Source organism: Eptatretus burgeri, chromosome 10, assembly GCF_056783735.1.
Source record: "Eptatretus burgeri isolate ZD-2024b chromosome 10, Ebu_testis_v1, whole genome shotgun sequence".
In the NCBI taxonomy this organism is placed as follows: Eukaryota; Metazoa; Chordata; class Myxini; order Myxiniformes; family Myxinidae; genus Eptatretus; species Eptatretus burgeri.
This window is the reverse complement of record NC_140970.1, coordinates 6590846-6603355: the sequence shown is the minus strand read 5'-3', so window position 1 is coordinate 6603355 and position 12510 is coordinate 6590846. Positions and strand designations below refer to the sequence as shown.

The 12510-nt window shown below is 44.3% G+C and overlaps 1 protein-coding gene across 1 annotated transcript in view; it reads left to right on the top strand.

Annotated features, from left to right (window-relative positions):
- LOC147017900 (hedgehog-interacting protein-like) overlaps positions 1 to 12510 on the top strand; it is a 221263-nt gene that overhangs the window by 176960 nt on the left and 31793 nt on the right. Inside the window, exon 13 of the mRNA XM_085896963.1 lies at positions 11426 to 11554. Within this exon, the coding sequence (XP_085753089.1) occupies positions 11426 to 11554 (129 nt within the window). The remainder of the gene's footprint in view (positions 1 to 11425; positions 11555 to 12510) is intronic.

Below are 12510 nucleotides of genomic sequence, written 5' to 3'. Positions count from 1 at the left end.
TTGGCGCAGTGGTTAGGGCAGCGGCTTAGGATCCAAAAGGTCCTGAGTTCAAGCCCCGTTGGGCCACTGAATTAATACACCAGGGGGTTGACTCAGCCTGTCATCCTTCCGAGGTCGGAGAAATGAGTACCAGTGTACTGGGCCGGTGTATACCCCAGTTAAAATAGGTGTACCATATCCCTGTGTCATAAGAGGCGACCAGGGTTGCATCAGGAAGGGCATCCGGCGTAAAACATGTGCCAAATCACTATGCGGATCATACGGATGATCCGCTGTGGCGACCCCTAACGGGAGCAGCCGAAAGAAGGATATATATATATATATATATATATATATATATATATATATATATATATATATATATATATATATATATATATATATCGGGGCGTATAATGTGATACCGGTCGTCCGTCCTTCCGTCCTTCCGTCCGTCCGTCCGTCTGTCTGTCTGTCTGTCCGCCCGTCCGTTCCTGTCCGCACTCTAATTCCCAAAGTTTTCAACTTTCACGTTTCATATTTGGTACATAGGTACAGACTGTGGAGACGGTGTGTCATGACATACGTTCGTCATCTAAAGTGGTTGATGTGGCAACCAGGATGCTGTTTTCCATCCGTTCCTGTCCGCACTCTAATTCCCAAAGTTTTCAACTTTCACATTTAATATTTGGTACATAGGTACCGACTGTGGAGACGGTGTTTCGTGACATACGTTCCTTATCTAAAGTGGTTGCCATGGCAACCAGGATGCTGTTTCCCATCCGTTCCTGTCCGCACTCTAACTCCCAAAGTTTTCAACTTTCACATTTCATATTTGGTACGTCGGTACAGACTGTGGAGATGGTGTGTCTCGACATACGTTCGTCATCTAAAGTGATTGCCATGGCAACCAGGATGTTGTTTTCCATCCGTTCCTGTCCATACTCTAACTCCCAAAGTTTTCAACTTTCATGTTTCATATTTGGTACATAGGTACAGACGTTGGAGACGGTGTGTCAGAACATACGTTCGTCATCTAAAGTGGTTGCCATGGCAAACAGAATGCTGTTTTCCATCCGTTCCTGTCCGCACTCTAACTCCCAAAGTTTTCAACTTTCACGTTTCATATTTGGTACATACGTACAGACTGTGGAGATGGTGTGTCGCAACATATGTTCGTCATCTAAAGTGGTTGCCATGGCAACCAGGATGCTGTTTTCCATGTTGTAGCACAATTCTGTATATACCTTCTTGTTCGGGTGTATATTGTGCTCACTTGCTCTCTTGTTACTGATTACAATATACATATATTGCTTGAAAATTATTTGGATCAGACTTCACTGCAATGCTTTATAAATAATATTAATTATTAGACGAGTCTTTTAAAAACGATAAATGTTTTAACAGGCGAGCATTGGGTGGCTTTGACACCAACTCTGGTAAGCTCGCCTGTTCGAAGAACAGAGAGCTCTAGCGATAGCCCCGGCGTGAGCGTGAGCGTCAGCGTCAGTGTGAGCGTGAAAATGATAAAGTTTTTGGTGCAAGTTATTTCCTTTCTAATGTTTTTATCAGGTCAGGTCAGGTATGGGAGCATGTGCCAGAACAGTGCGTCGCTGCATCCACTTTCCGCAGGTACTCCAGGGGCCTCCGTCTGGTCATCCCCCAGTAAGATGCCAGGCCCATCCTCATCTCCTTGAGATGATGGTCAACCTGCTGCAACTACGAGGCTCGTGGTCGGCCCACTGGCCTCCTCCACTCATGAGACTGCCTCGCTGAGAGAATCTGGTGAGCAGGATCAGGGTCAGGAAAACGAGCCACATGTCCATACAGCCACAACTGACGCTCACGGACGATGCAGGTAACAAATCTCATCCGAGTCTCTCTCAGAAACCGCTCGTTGGACACAAAATCCGACCAGCGATAGCCAAGGATTCTCCGAAGAGACGTGGTACCAAAGGAATGAAGTCTCCATCTCAGATCCTTGGTCAGAGTCCAAGTCTCGCATCCATAGAGCAAGACTGGAAGTACCAAGAACCTGAAGACTCGGACTTTCGTCCTCCCGCACAGGTACCGGCAGCACCACACCCCATGATCCAGTGAATCCATGACTCCCCAGGCCCGACCCAGACGTCTATTGACCTCTGACTCATAGCCAGCAGAGACATGAATATCACTGCCAAGGTAAGTGAATCTCTCCACGACCTCAACATCCTCACCACAAACAGACACAGACAGGACAGCAGCATCCAAGATGTCAGCGAACGCCTGGATTTTAGTTTTGACCCAAGAAACCCGTAATCCCAGCGGCTCCGACTCCTCATTCAGCACCTCGAGGGCCCCCAAAAGGATATCTAAAGTCTCCGCAAAGATGACTGTATCATCTGCAAAATCAAGGTCCGAGATCTTGACATTCCCAAACGATGCACTGCAGCTTGATCTCTCTGACATCCTCCCTAAAATCCAGTCCAGACAAGTGCTGAAAAGTGTGGGGGCCAGTACACACCCCTGACGAACTCCAGTAACAACTGGAAATAAGTCAGAGATGGTACCACCACACTTCACAGCACTCTCAGTACCAGTGTAGAGTTCAGACATCAGATCGATCAGTTTTGGTGGCACCCCACGAAGACCAAGAATCCTCCAGAGGACATCCCGATTCACTGAATCGAACGCTTTACAGAGATCAACATAGGCTGCAAGCAGCCCCTGCCGAAACTCTCGCCTGCGTTCGGTGAGGACCCGAAGAGCAAGGATACGGTCAATCGTTGACCTCTTTGGTGTAAAGCCTGACTGCTCTGGACGCTGGTGCTCAAGCAGATGGTGGCGAACCCTATCGAGAATTATCCGAGCAAATACCTTGCCCGACACTGAGAGCAGCATCACCCTCGGTAGTTGTTGCAGTCTTGGCGAACACCCTCCCCTTTCCAGAGAGGAACAACAAGGCCCCTCTTCCAGTCAGTTGGGATGATGCCTGTGTTCCAGGCAGAGCACAAAACTGCATGCATCGACACGAGTGCAGCATTTCCACCAGCCTTGAGAAGTTTAGCAGGGATGCCACAGATCCCTAGAGTTTTGCCCCGTTTCAACTGGTTCACCGCAGCCCGTGTTTCCACAAGCGAAGGTGGACCACAGTTGATTTGAGGGTCAGCAACAGGGATTGTGACACCCTTGATGTCCAACTCGACAGCTGGGGGATCAGCCTGGTACAACCGCTCAAAGTAACCGGCCCAGCGGGCCTTCACTTCAGACTCCTCTGTCAAGAGCCTACCACTCTCTGCTCGAACTGCAGTGCTCCGAGGGATGGGCTTGGAGGAACGCAATGCGCGAATTCCCCTGTAAGCGGGACAAGAATCACCTGTCCACAGGTGATGCTCTACCCACTCACAGATTCCTCGCACATCGGCCTCCTTGTCCACCCTCAGTGCACGTACAGTTTTTCGCCTCAGCTCCCTGAACAGCTCAGCTCTGACATTCAGCCTGGCCCTGCGACTCTGGTCAATGGTATCCAGTGTCCCTTGAGAGACAAAATTCTTCTTTGCCCTGTGGTGAGTTCCAAGACATCCACCGGCAACATCAAGGACGGTGGTCTGGAAGGCACTCCACAACTTTTCAGGACCCCCCAAAGCACCCAGACCCCCCAAGTGTCCACTCAGCCTGTTCGCAAACTCCTCAGCTACCCTCTCATCCCTGAGCTTGCCAACATCCAGCCTAGGCTGGGATGGTACCATTCTCCAGGATTTAAGGTGCAGCTTTAGAGTTGCTACAACAAGCCTGTGGTCAGTATTGAGGAACTGAGCACTCCGGTAGACCCTGCAGTTCTGGATCATCCTCCAACGACCATCAATTCGGACATGGTCAATCTCCTTTGCCACACCGCCAGCGTTGGAATACCAAGTCCAGCGATGAGCTTGTGGGCGCTGAAACCAGGAACCAGCCACCCTAAGTCCATGACTTCTTGCAAAGTCAAGGAACTTAGTGCTATTCTGGTTCATAGTTCCTGACCCATGGGGACCAACACACACCTCATAACCATCCCTATCAGTTCCAGTCAATGCATTGAAATCCCCCAACACTAGAACTGTATCTCGTCTGGGGCACTGATCAACCACAGAGACGAGCGTGGCGTAGAATGCATCCTTCACTGTGAGATCACTCGCTTCAGTCGGAGCATAAACGGAGACCAGGGAAATGACACCTAAGGAGTGACGAATCCTTAATCTCATAATACGCTCGTTGACCGGTGTTACCTCAATTATCATTGGGGTCAGCTTATTGGACACAGCTACAGCAACTCCTTGGGTATGGTAACCATCAGAGCGACCAGACCAATAGTAGGTGTAACCACCCACCATTATCTCGCCGCAATCTGGTCTCTGAACCTCAGAGAGAGCTGCAATCCCGATGTCCAAATGCTTGAGCTCAGATGATAACAGAGACAGGTGATCATCCTCTCTTAGGGATAGGACATTCCAGGCACCCACCCGAAGGGACCGCCTCAGGTTAACCCAAGGAGACCGCCGTCTGGTGGACGACACCTCAGCACCACTCCGACACACTCTCCCGCAATCTGACCCAGGGATGTTACCCCGTGGTTTCCCTCCTATCATCAAAGATTGGGGGTCCCGAAGGCTTTGCCCCAATCCCGTCATCCGGTGAGCTGCCCTGCGAAGGGAAGCTGCACAGGAGGTACTCCCACGGAGTGGGTTTTCAGATTTTTTTGCGTTTTTGTGTTTTGCGGAATGAAGGGTTTTACTCGCTATTACCAATACATATATTGCTTTAAAATTATTTGGATCAGACTTCACTGCAATGCTTTATAAAAAATATTATTGGACTCGTCTTTTAAAAACGATAAATGTAAAAACAGGTGAGCATTAGGTGGCTTTGACACCAACTCTCTGGTTATGAATGTACTCCTACTTCCTTCAAAAACAACAAGCATTCCTTTTTGTGGCATAAGGTGCAGAGGATTGCAGAGGTAGTTTCACTGGCGAAGAGGCACAATCCTGGATGGATCACCACTCCGACGCAAGATACTCAAATGACCAATTTGTTCCCAGCTATGGAACTCATTTTGCTGACCCCGGAAAGATAACAGGCTGAGTCAACCCACCTGATGTTACCTATGGCACTACAGGGGTGTGGACTCAGGACCTTAAGATCTTAAGCCAACCACCTTAATCATTAAGCTACCATAACAAAGTGAAACGTAGAATAAAAAAATAAAAAAAATTTTTACAGCTATCAACATGTTGAGCTTTGTGCATAAATCGAGTGAACATAGTTCTTTATTGTGAATAATCCATGAAGCACTATTATGGCCAAACGAGAACTGCGAGTCCAGCCAAAGCTGTCGAATGTGTAAAGTGAAATTGTTATTCAGAATTTTTGAAAAACTGTCGAGCCATTCCTGAGAAATTAAATAAAACTGCTTATCATGTGGTTTGTTCGATAAGCGTCATGATATGTACTGTATGTGTCCCTTTCGTGTACTGCTTGAATGCTCAGTTTATTCACTGGATAGAAATGAGTAACCATCACTGACTCCACTGAGCATGGTGCAGTAACACAGCTGTTTCATTAAGCTTTCCACATACGATAATTGACATGTTGACACGTAATCTACATCTGCACCGCAGTCTAATTTGTGTTTCTTGATGGCTTTAAAGAACGTACTCTTAGTTTGTTATTCCACAATGCTTGGTCATCTAAACTGCCAATCCACGATGTTTATTTTGATTGATGGAAGGTTTCTCTTGATCGATCAATATTATGAATGTACGGTTGCCTTACAGAGAACCATTTGCTTTTTGTGCAACACTCCATGCCTTGCTGCAATGGGATTATTGGCACGAATGACACAAACATTCTCAACAACTCTTGGATATTCCTTGTGTATTTATTCAAAAAGTATTCAGCTTCGTAAGTGCAGTTGGAGATGTGAAGTTGATGAAATGAATCAGAAATTATTAACTGCATATTTAATCTTCGTAAGATTTCCATTTGTTGATTGTTTGCTGAAATTAGCAGTTTATGGAATGCATCTTCTGTTCATTATAACAGGACTCCACTGTATTTCATAAGAACTGTTCCGAGCTATTTTCCCTGCAAGAGCGGGGGTTAGCCAGATACACTAACACTGAATATTATATATCCAAACATGAACTAAATATTAAGCGGAGTTTATGGTGTTCTTGGGTGCCCTTGCATTTTCACCAATTTTATCAGAAAAAAATTAATATAATAATATAATGTATATTTTACCATTAAGGGATATTATAAAAGTATTTCTCCCACCTGTGCAGCTGTTCATGAAAAGTATGCGCTGCGTTAAACTTCAATGTAAAATATAGTTAGTTTTGGATGTGTATGGACACATCGCTGAGTGTGTAGTCCTTGTGAGAATGAGGATGTGTTTGTGTACGACACTTTGCAGTGAAGGAATGAAACCTGAAATGCATGACCAGTGAAACATGCCTGTCATATCACAAAATAACATTCACAATCTCATATCTTTACTTTGAGTAATCTAATCTGGATTTGATTCCTTGCCCAACTGTAAATTGCTATCTTGGTGTTTCACAGGAAGGGGGTTGTATCAAACGATGGGCAGTCCTTTAGATGAGATGTCAGTCTGGTTACCCCTCTGATAGCATTGCTTTCTGGTTTAAATTAAATGTCCAAAGATGTATTTTGTTGAAGAGTAAGCAAGTTGGTGCTAGAATCTTGGCCAAAATTTAAATTGGGATTCATATGAGTCACTGTCCCGTGCTGGTCCTCGGGGCATTCTCAGTGCACCAAGGAATAGGCAAACTACAGGAATATGGTATTACACCAAGTCATCCTGCAACATACTTAACCAGTCTGACAGAAACAGAAATAACACACATAAACCCTCTAAACATCTCCCTTACCACCACATCCACTTTGTTTTCTTCTTTCTTTCTTTTTTTACATGATCTAAGGCTTGTCGTGGAGCTGCCACACACACACATGGACATGCAGATTAACATAGGTAACACGACACAAATCGAGTATATCCTCCTGCCCATGGATGCTAACTGATGGGGGTTGTCTGTGCTCTTAACATTTTAAATGCTGAACGTTAAATCTTTTTTTTGAACCTTTGGTATGACTCAGCTGGGACTTGAACCGCCGATCTCCCAGACTCGGAGAGGACACTAATCATTACACCACCGAGTCTGGTGCTTTCTTTCTTTTCACCCCTACTTCTTTTCGTAATTTTAAATTTTCCCCATTTTAGGCCCTAAACTCCTGCCTATAGGGCTGGCAGGATAGCCTCAAGGTATGCACACTCGCCTTTGAGCTGTCTAGCAGGGTTTGAAGCTCGACCCAGCTATAAACCTACCATGAGTTTTCATATACACGGTGATTCATCAATTTGTGCACCATCCATTGGAAAGATGTCAAGCCAGAGGACCTGTTTGCCAGCACTGGTCGTTGGAGGATGTTAAAGATCCTACAGGGTCTTTCACAAAGAGTAGGCGAGCTATTCCAAATTCCTGAACACGCAGTCGAGTATCCTATGGACTGGTGACCCATACAGGATTGTAAACCCGAGTGAATGAAACTCCCTCAGTAGGCTTGTGTGCCGAATGTTGTGAGGTCTTCGTGAGTTCGTACTCTCTTTCTGAAAGGACCATCTGGCAAACCCTCCCATCTACTTTCTTACCCATCCTTGATGAAGTTCAGTCACTCAAATTCCCGGGTCTCACTATCAGCCATGATATTTCTTGGGAACCATAACCACATTTCAAAGTTCGCCTCCAAAGCCAGTCGCCAACTGGGTATCCTCCATCATACAAAGTCCTTCCTGAGTACACCTAAACTCCTATCCACATACAAGGCCTTCATCCACAGCTTGATTGAGTACTGCTCTCCCATCTGGGTTCTGCCAAGTGAAGTAACGCTTGAAGCTGGCAATAACACCCTGGTCAAGAAGCTGGAGCAGGGAGGTGGTGTTTGGTGGCAGAAACACAACCTCAATGTTAGGGTGCTCCAACTTTGGTGCTTCTGGGTGCCTGGGCACATTACCAAGAATCAGCAACACTTTGAAGGTCAGGTTCTTCAATGCTAAGTACCTCTCAACCTCATTGACAAAACAAAAAACCTGCAACGCTAGCCTTAATAACTGCTTCACTATTTTTAATTGTTCTAATTGTTGACTCGTTAAAGCCATAAAGCCTACCTACTGAAGATGAGGATTCATCACGTGCAAGAGGATGAATAATTTCCACTTTTTTGTTCAATGACATCAATTTTCTGGACTTTTTGTCAATGGTAACACTTTCATCAGTCACCTTGCACTTACAACTCATGATCACTGGTAAAATGAGCACTGAGCACCAATAAACAACAGACCAATGACATGAGGAGGAAGACTAATAAAAACAGATCAACATGGTGTTTACTAATAAAAGCACTCATGATCACAGGGTAAAATGAGCATTGGGAACGAATACAGGAATAAAACTGTGTTCACATGGTAAAGTGGTCAGTGCAAGTGGCAACGCAAGGACTAATAAAATCAGATCAACATGGTGTTTACTAACAACAGCACTAATAATAATACCAATAATGATCACAGGGTAAAATGATCATTGGGAACTAACAATAAAAACAGATCAACATGGTGTTTACAGGAGAAGGAGGAAAAAAAATCTGGCATTGCGCGGGAGTGTGGGAGTTGTTCGTTTTGCACGAACTCACGTATGACCGAATTACATGTCGTGTGAGATTAAATTTGGTGTCAATTATTAAATCTCATGTGATCAAATTCACAGAACCAGAAGTGGCGTATGTGGAGGTTCTACTGTATATCGTTTTTGGCCCTACAGTGGCCTGCAAAAGTATTTGCTCTCCTCCAAAGTTTTCACATTTTGATGCCACCTGAGCTTATTTCATGATGCTTTCAAATCAAACTTAGTATACAGTATTGTCTTCAGAATGTACTCCAAAGTGATGAAGCTAAAAAAAAATGCAGATAAAAGGGGAACAGAGAAAATCAGGTGATTCTCAGTTGCATAAGTATTCAAACCCTTTTGCCTTATTAACCCTCAATCACTTCAGAAGCAAGCTATTTCTTTGAAAAGAAACAAAATAAGTGTAATACATTCCGCCTGTATGGAATCAGTGGTGTACATTAAAAATTAAGCTCCCAGACTTATCTAAGGAGTTTTAAGGTGCAACTCACTTGGTCAACCAACTGAGCAAACGTGAAGATCAAGGAGCTTTCCAAAGAAGTCAGACATAAAGTGGTGGAGAAGCACCGTTCAGGAGAGGACTATAAGAGGATTTTGAAGTCACTCATTATCCCTTTGAGTATGATGAAATCTACAATTAAAATGTGCATCATACCACCCAGACTCTACCCAGATCAGGTCGCTCATCCAAAGTCAGCAGCCAGACAAGCAGGAAGCTGGTTTGGGATGTCACTGTAAAGCCAACAATGACTTTAAAAGATCTGCATCCTCTATCTCCGAGTTAGGGGTAAGTGGTCATCAATCAACAATATCCCGTTCCCTTCACAAAGCTTGGAGGAGGTGAAAAGAAAGAAGCCTTGACTGAAAAAGATGCATCAAAAAGATTGTATGGAGTTTGTGAAAAAGCATTTTAATCAAACTGCAGGCAAATGGAGAAAGGTTTTGTGGTCAGACCAGACATAAATTGAACTTTTTGGTCGAAATTCAAATTGTTACATCCAGTGTAAGCCGAATATTGCACATCACCCAGTCAACACCATCACAACTGTCAAGCATGGAGGTGGCACCATCATGCTATGGGGCTGCTTTTCATCAGCATGGACTTTCAAGCTTGTCACAATGGAAGGAACAATAGATGGTGCAAAGTCCAGGAGAATCCTTGATGAAAACCTGCTTGAGTCAGCCATGTATGTGAAACTGGGTCAGAGATTCACATTTCAGCAAGCCAATGGTCTGAAGCATAAAACTAAAGCTACATTGGATTGGCTGAATAAGAAGAAAATATATGTTCTTGAGTAGCCCAGTCAAAGTCCTGACTTGAAACGAATTGACTATTTATGGCGAGACTTGAAGATTGCAGTCCATCAACGATCCCCATCAAACTTGTCAGAACTAGAGCAATTTTCATATGAAGAATGAGCAAAGGTTTCACCATCTCACTGTGCAAAGCTCGTTGAGAGCTACCAAAAAAGACTCATAGCAGTCATTGCTGCAAAAAGTGCTTCCACCAAGTACAAATCTAAGGGGCTGACTACTTTTGCACCAGTGCATTTTGATTTAGACGTTTGTTGCAGGTGTTCCTGATATGTAGCCTCTTTCAACTATAACAGTGTTTAGTTTGATAGCTTCAGTTATGAATAAAAAAAAGTTAATTTAAAAAAATTGTTTCTACATAATTCGTAATTCATCTAAATGTGGCATTATTGGTGGGGGTGAATACTTTTGCAGGCCACTGTATCTCTCAATAGTGAAAAATCACTTTAAAATTCTAGTATCTGAATCTTCACCAAAATCAAATAAATTCACCCTTGTCACACACCCAACCCGGCCACCAAACTTCACCCAAATCCATGCATAACTTTTGGAGTTATCCTGCTCACAGATAGACAAAGGGGTGAAAACATAACTTCCATCTACCTTCCTTCGGTGGTCCAGGAATAACTATTTTCAGGATATGGTGGTACAACAATGGAGACTGAGTATGGTGGTCGATTCGGTTGTGAGTGTACTGAGATAATAGTTTCGAGCTTGTGGGATCAAATCCATCTGAAGGCATTGATCTGGATTGTAAGTTGCTGTAAATTCAGCAAGACTCATGAAAATTAGCCTGTCAAAAAATCAAAAAATATATGGTCAAAAGAGATGGAAGCACAAATTATGGGAGATTTTAGCTGAGTACAAGGTTCAGAGGTCTGATGTTTTGGCCACAGAGTAATCTCCAACAAGGACTAATCGTGACACTTTGCCAAGCCTTAATATGTCCTTTGAGGGGGGAGGGGGAAGGGGTTGAAGATGGGATATCATACAGAGGAGGAGGAGGAGATTGGAACCATACTGTGTGCAGAGCATTGGTGCTGCTTAAACAGTCTCCTTGAATATTGAGCACAATCCTGGATGGGTCGCCACTCCGACACAGTATACCAGCATGCTGACACTCATTTTGCCAACCTCATATCATACAGAGGTGGTTTGAAACAAAGGAAAGGGGAGAAACTTGCAAAAAAATGTAGTGGTGGGTGAAAGGTGTAAGGTAGGCAAAGTAGGAGTGTGCAAAACAAAGTGAGACCAACAGCATCAATTTCTCAGAATCACAAAGGTCCCAGCTGCACTCATTTCAAATCTCATTGAATAGTAATTTTATTAAGCTTTACTGGCTTTCTGTAGATTTTTTTTGTCAAGATTAGAATGAGGATACATTCTTGTGGAAATGTGTGTTCCCACAGCTAAGTGTCAGCCAGCCTGCCAGAATAATGGACATTGCAGCAAGCCTGGGCGTTGTCTGTGCAAGTCAGGCTTTCATGGCACACTGTGCGAGTACAGCGATTCACCCTTTCACTCAGCTCTGCGTGCTGGTCAGTCATCCACTCATACATGTTTACACCGATCCATCCATCAAATTTTACATCGATAATATGTCCCTCTATCTACCTATTCAACCCTATCCATACATATATACATCCATCCACCCTATCCATACACCGATATGCATGCAACCATTTATTTTCTACATTCATAAACGATTCTTCCATATATCCATACATCTCAAACCCTTTTTATTGTTCCAGTTTCGAGGTCAATTGGGGGGGGGGGTGGGAAGGGAGAGCGGTTCACGAGGGGGTTTCTCGGAAATACCACTCTGAAATTCGAACCTGAAGCCACCAGCCACGGATAACTTTGCGGCCTGATGGGTTGCTAAGGGCCCTGTCACACCTTGACGTTTTCGCCAGTGTATGGCAACGTATCAAAATGTATGTAAAACGCTGGCGTTCGCTAAACTTTTTTTTTCAGTTTTGGGCATATTCATAACGAGTTGGACGTATGCATAACGTATTAGTAACGTCCACAGAATGTTTCGATAACTTTTTGATAACTTATACCAACGAATGCTTAGCGTGTTGTCGGCATTCACAACTTATGCCCAACGATAGTCTAACTTTTGCATAGCGCGCGGTAGCGTATCGCCGACGATCACGTGGCGTAGCCTATTAAAAGACTGCCGCTCGACGATTCAAATCATAACCACACTAGACATCGAAGTGTCAACATCACCATCATGCCCTGTCACACCTTGACGTTTTAGCCAGCGTATGCCGACATATGAAAAATTTGCCGAATACGCTGGCACACGCTGAATACGTTATGGGTAAGTTTTGTATACGTTAAGAGCATGCTGAAGCACGCTGGCATACGTTGTAGTACGCCGAGCTCATCGACAAATTTTAAGCATGCTCAAAATTTGTCGACGTATGCCAGCGTATGACCCACACGTTCCACATATGCTGGCCATAAGTTGTAGGCACGTTATGCG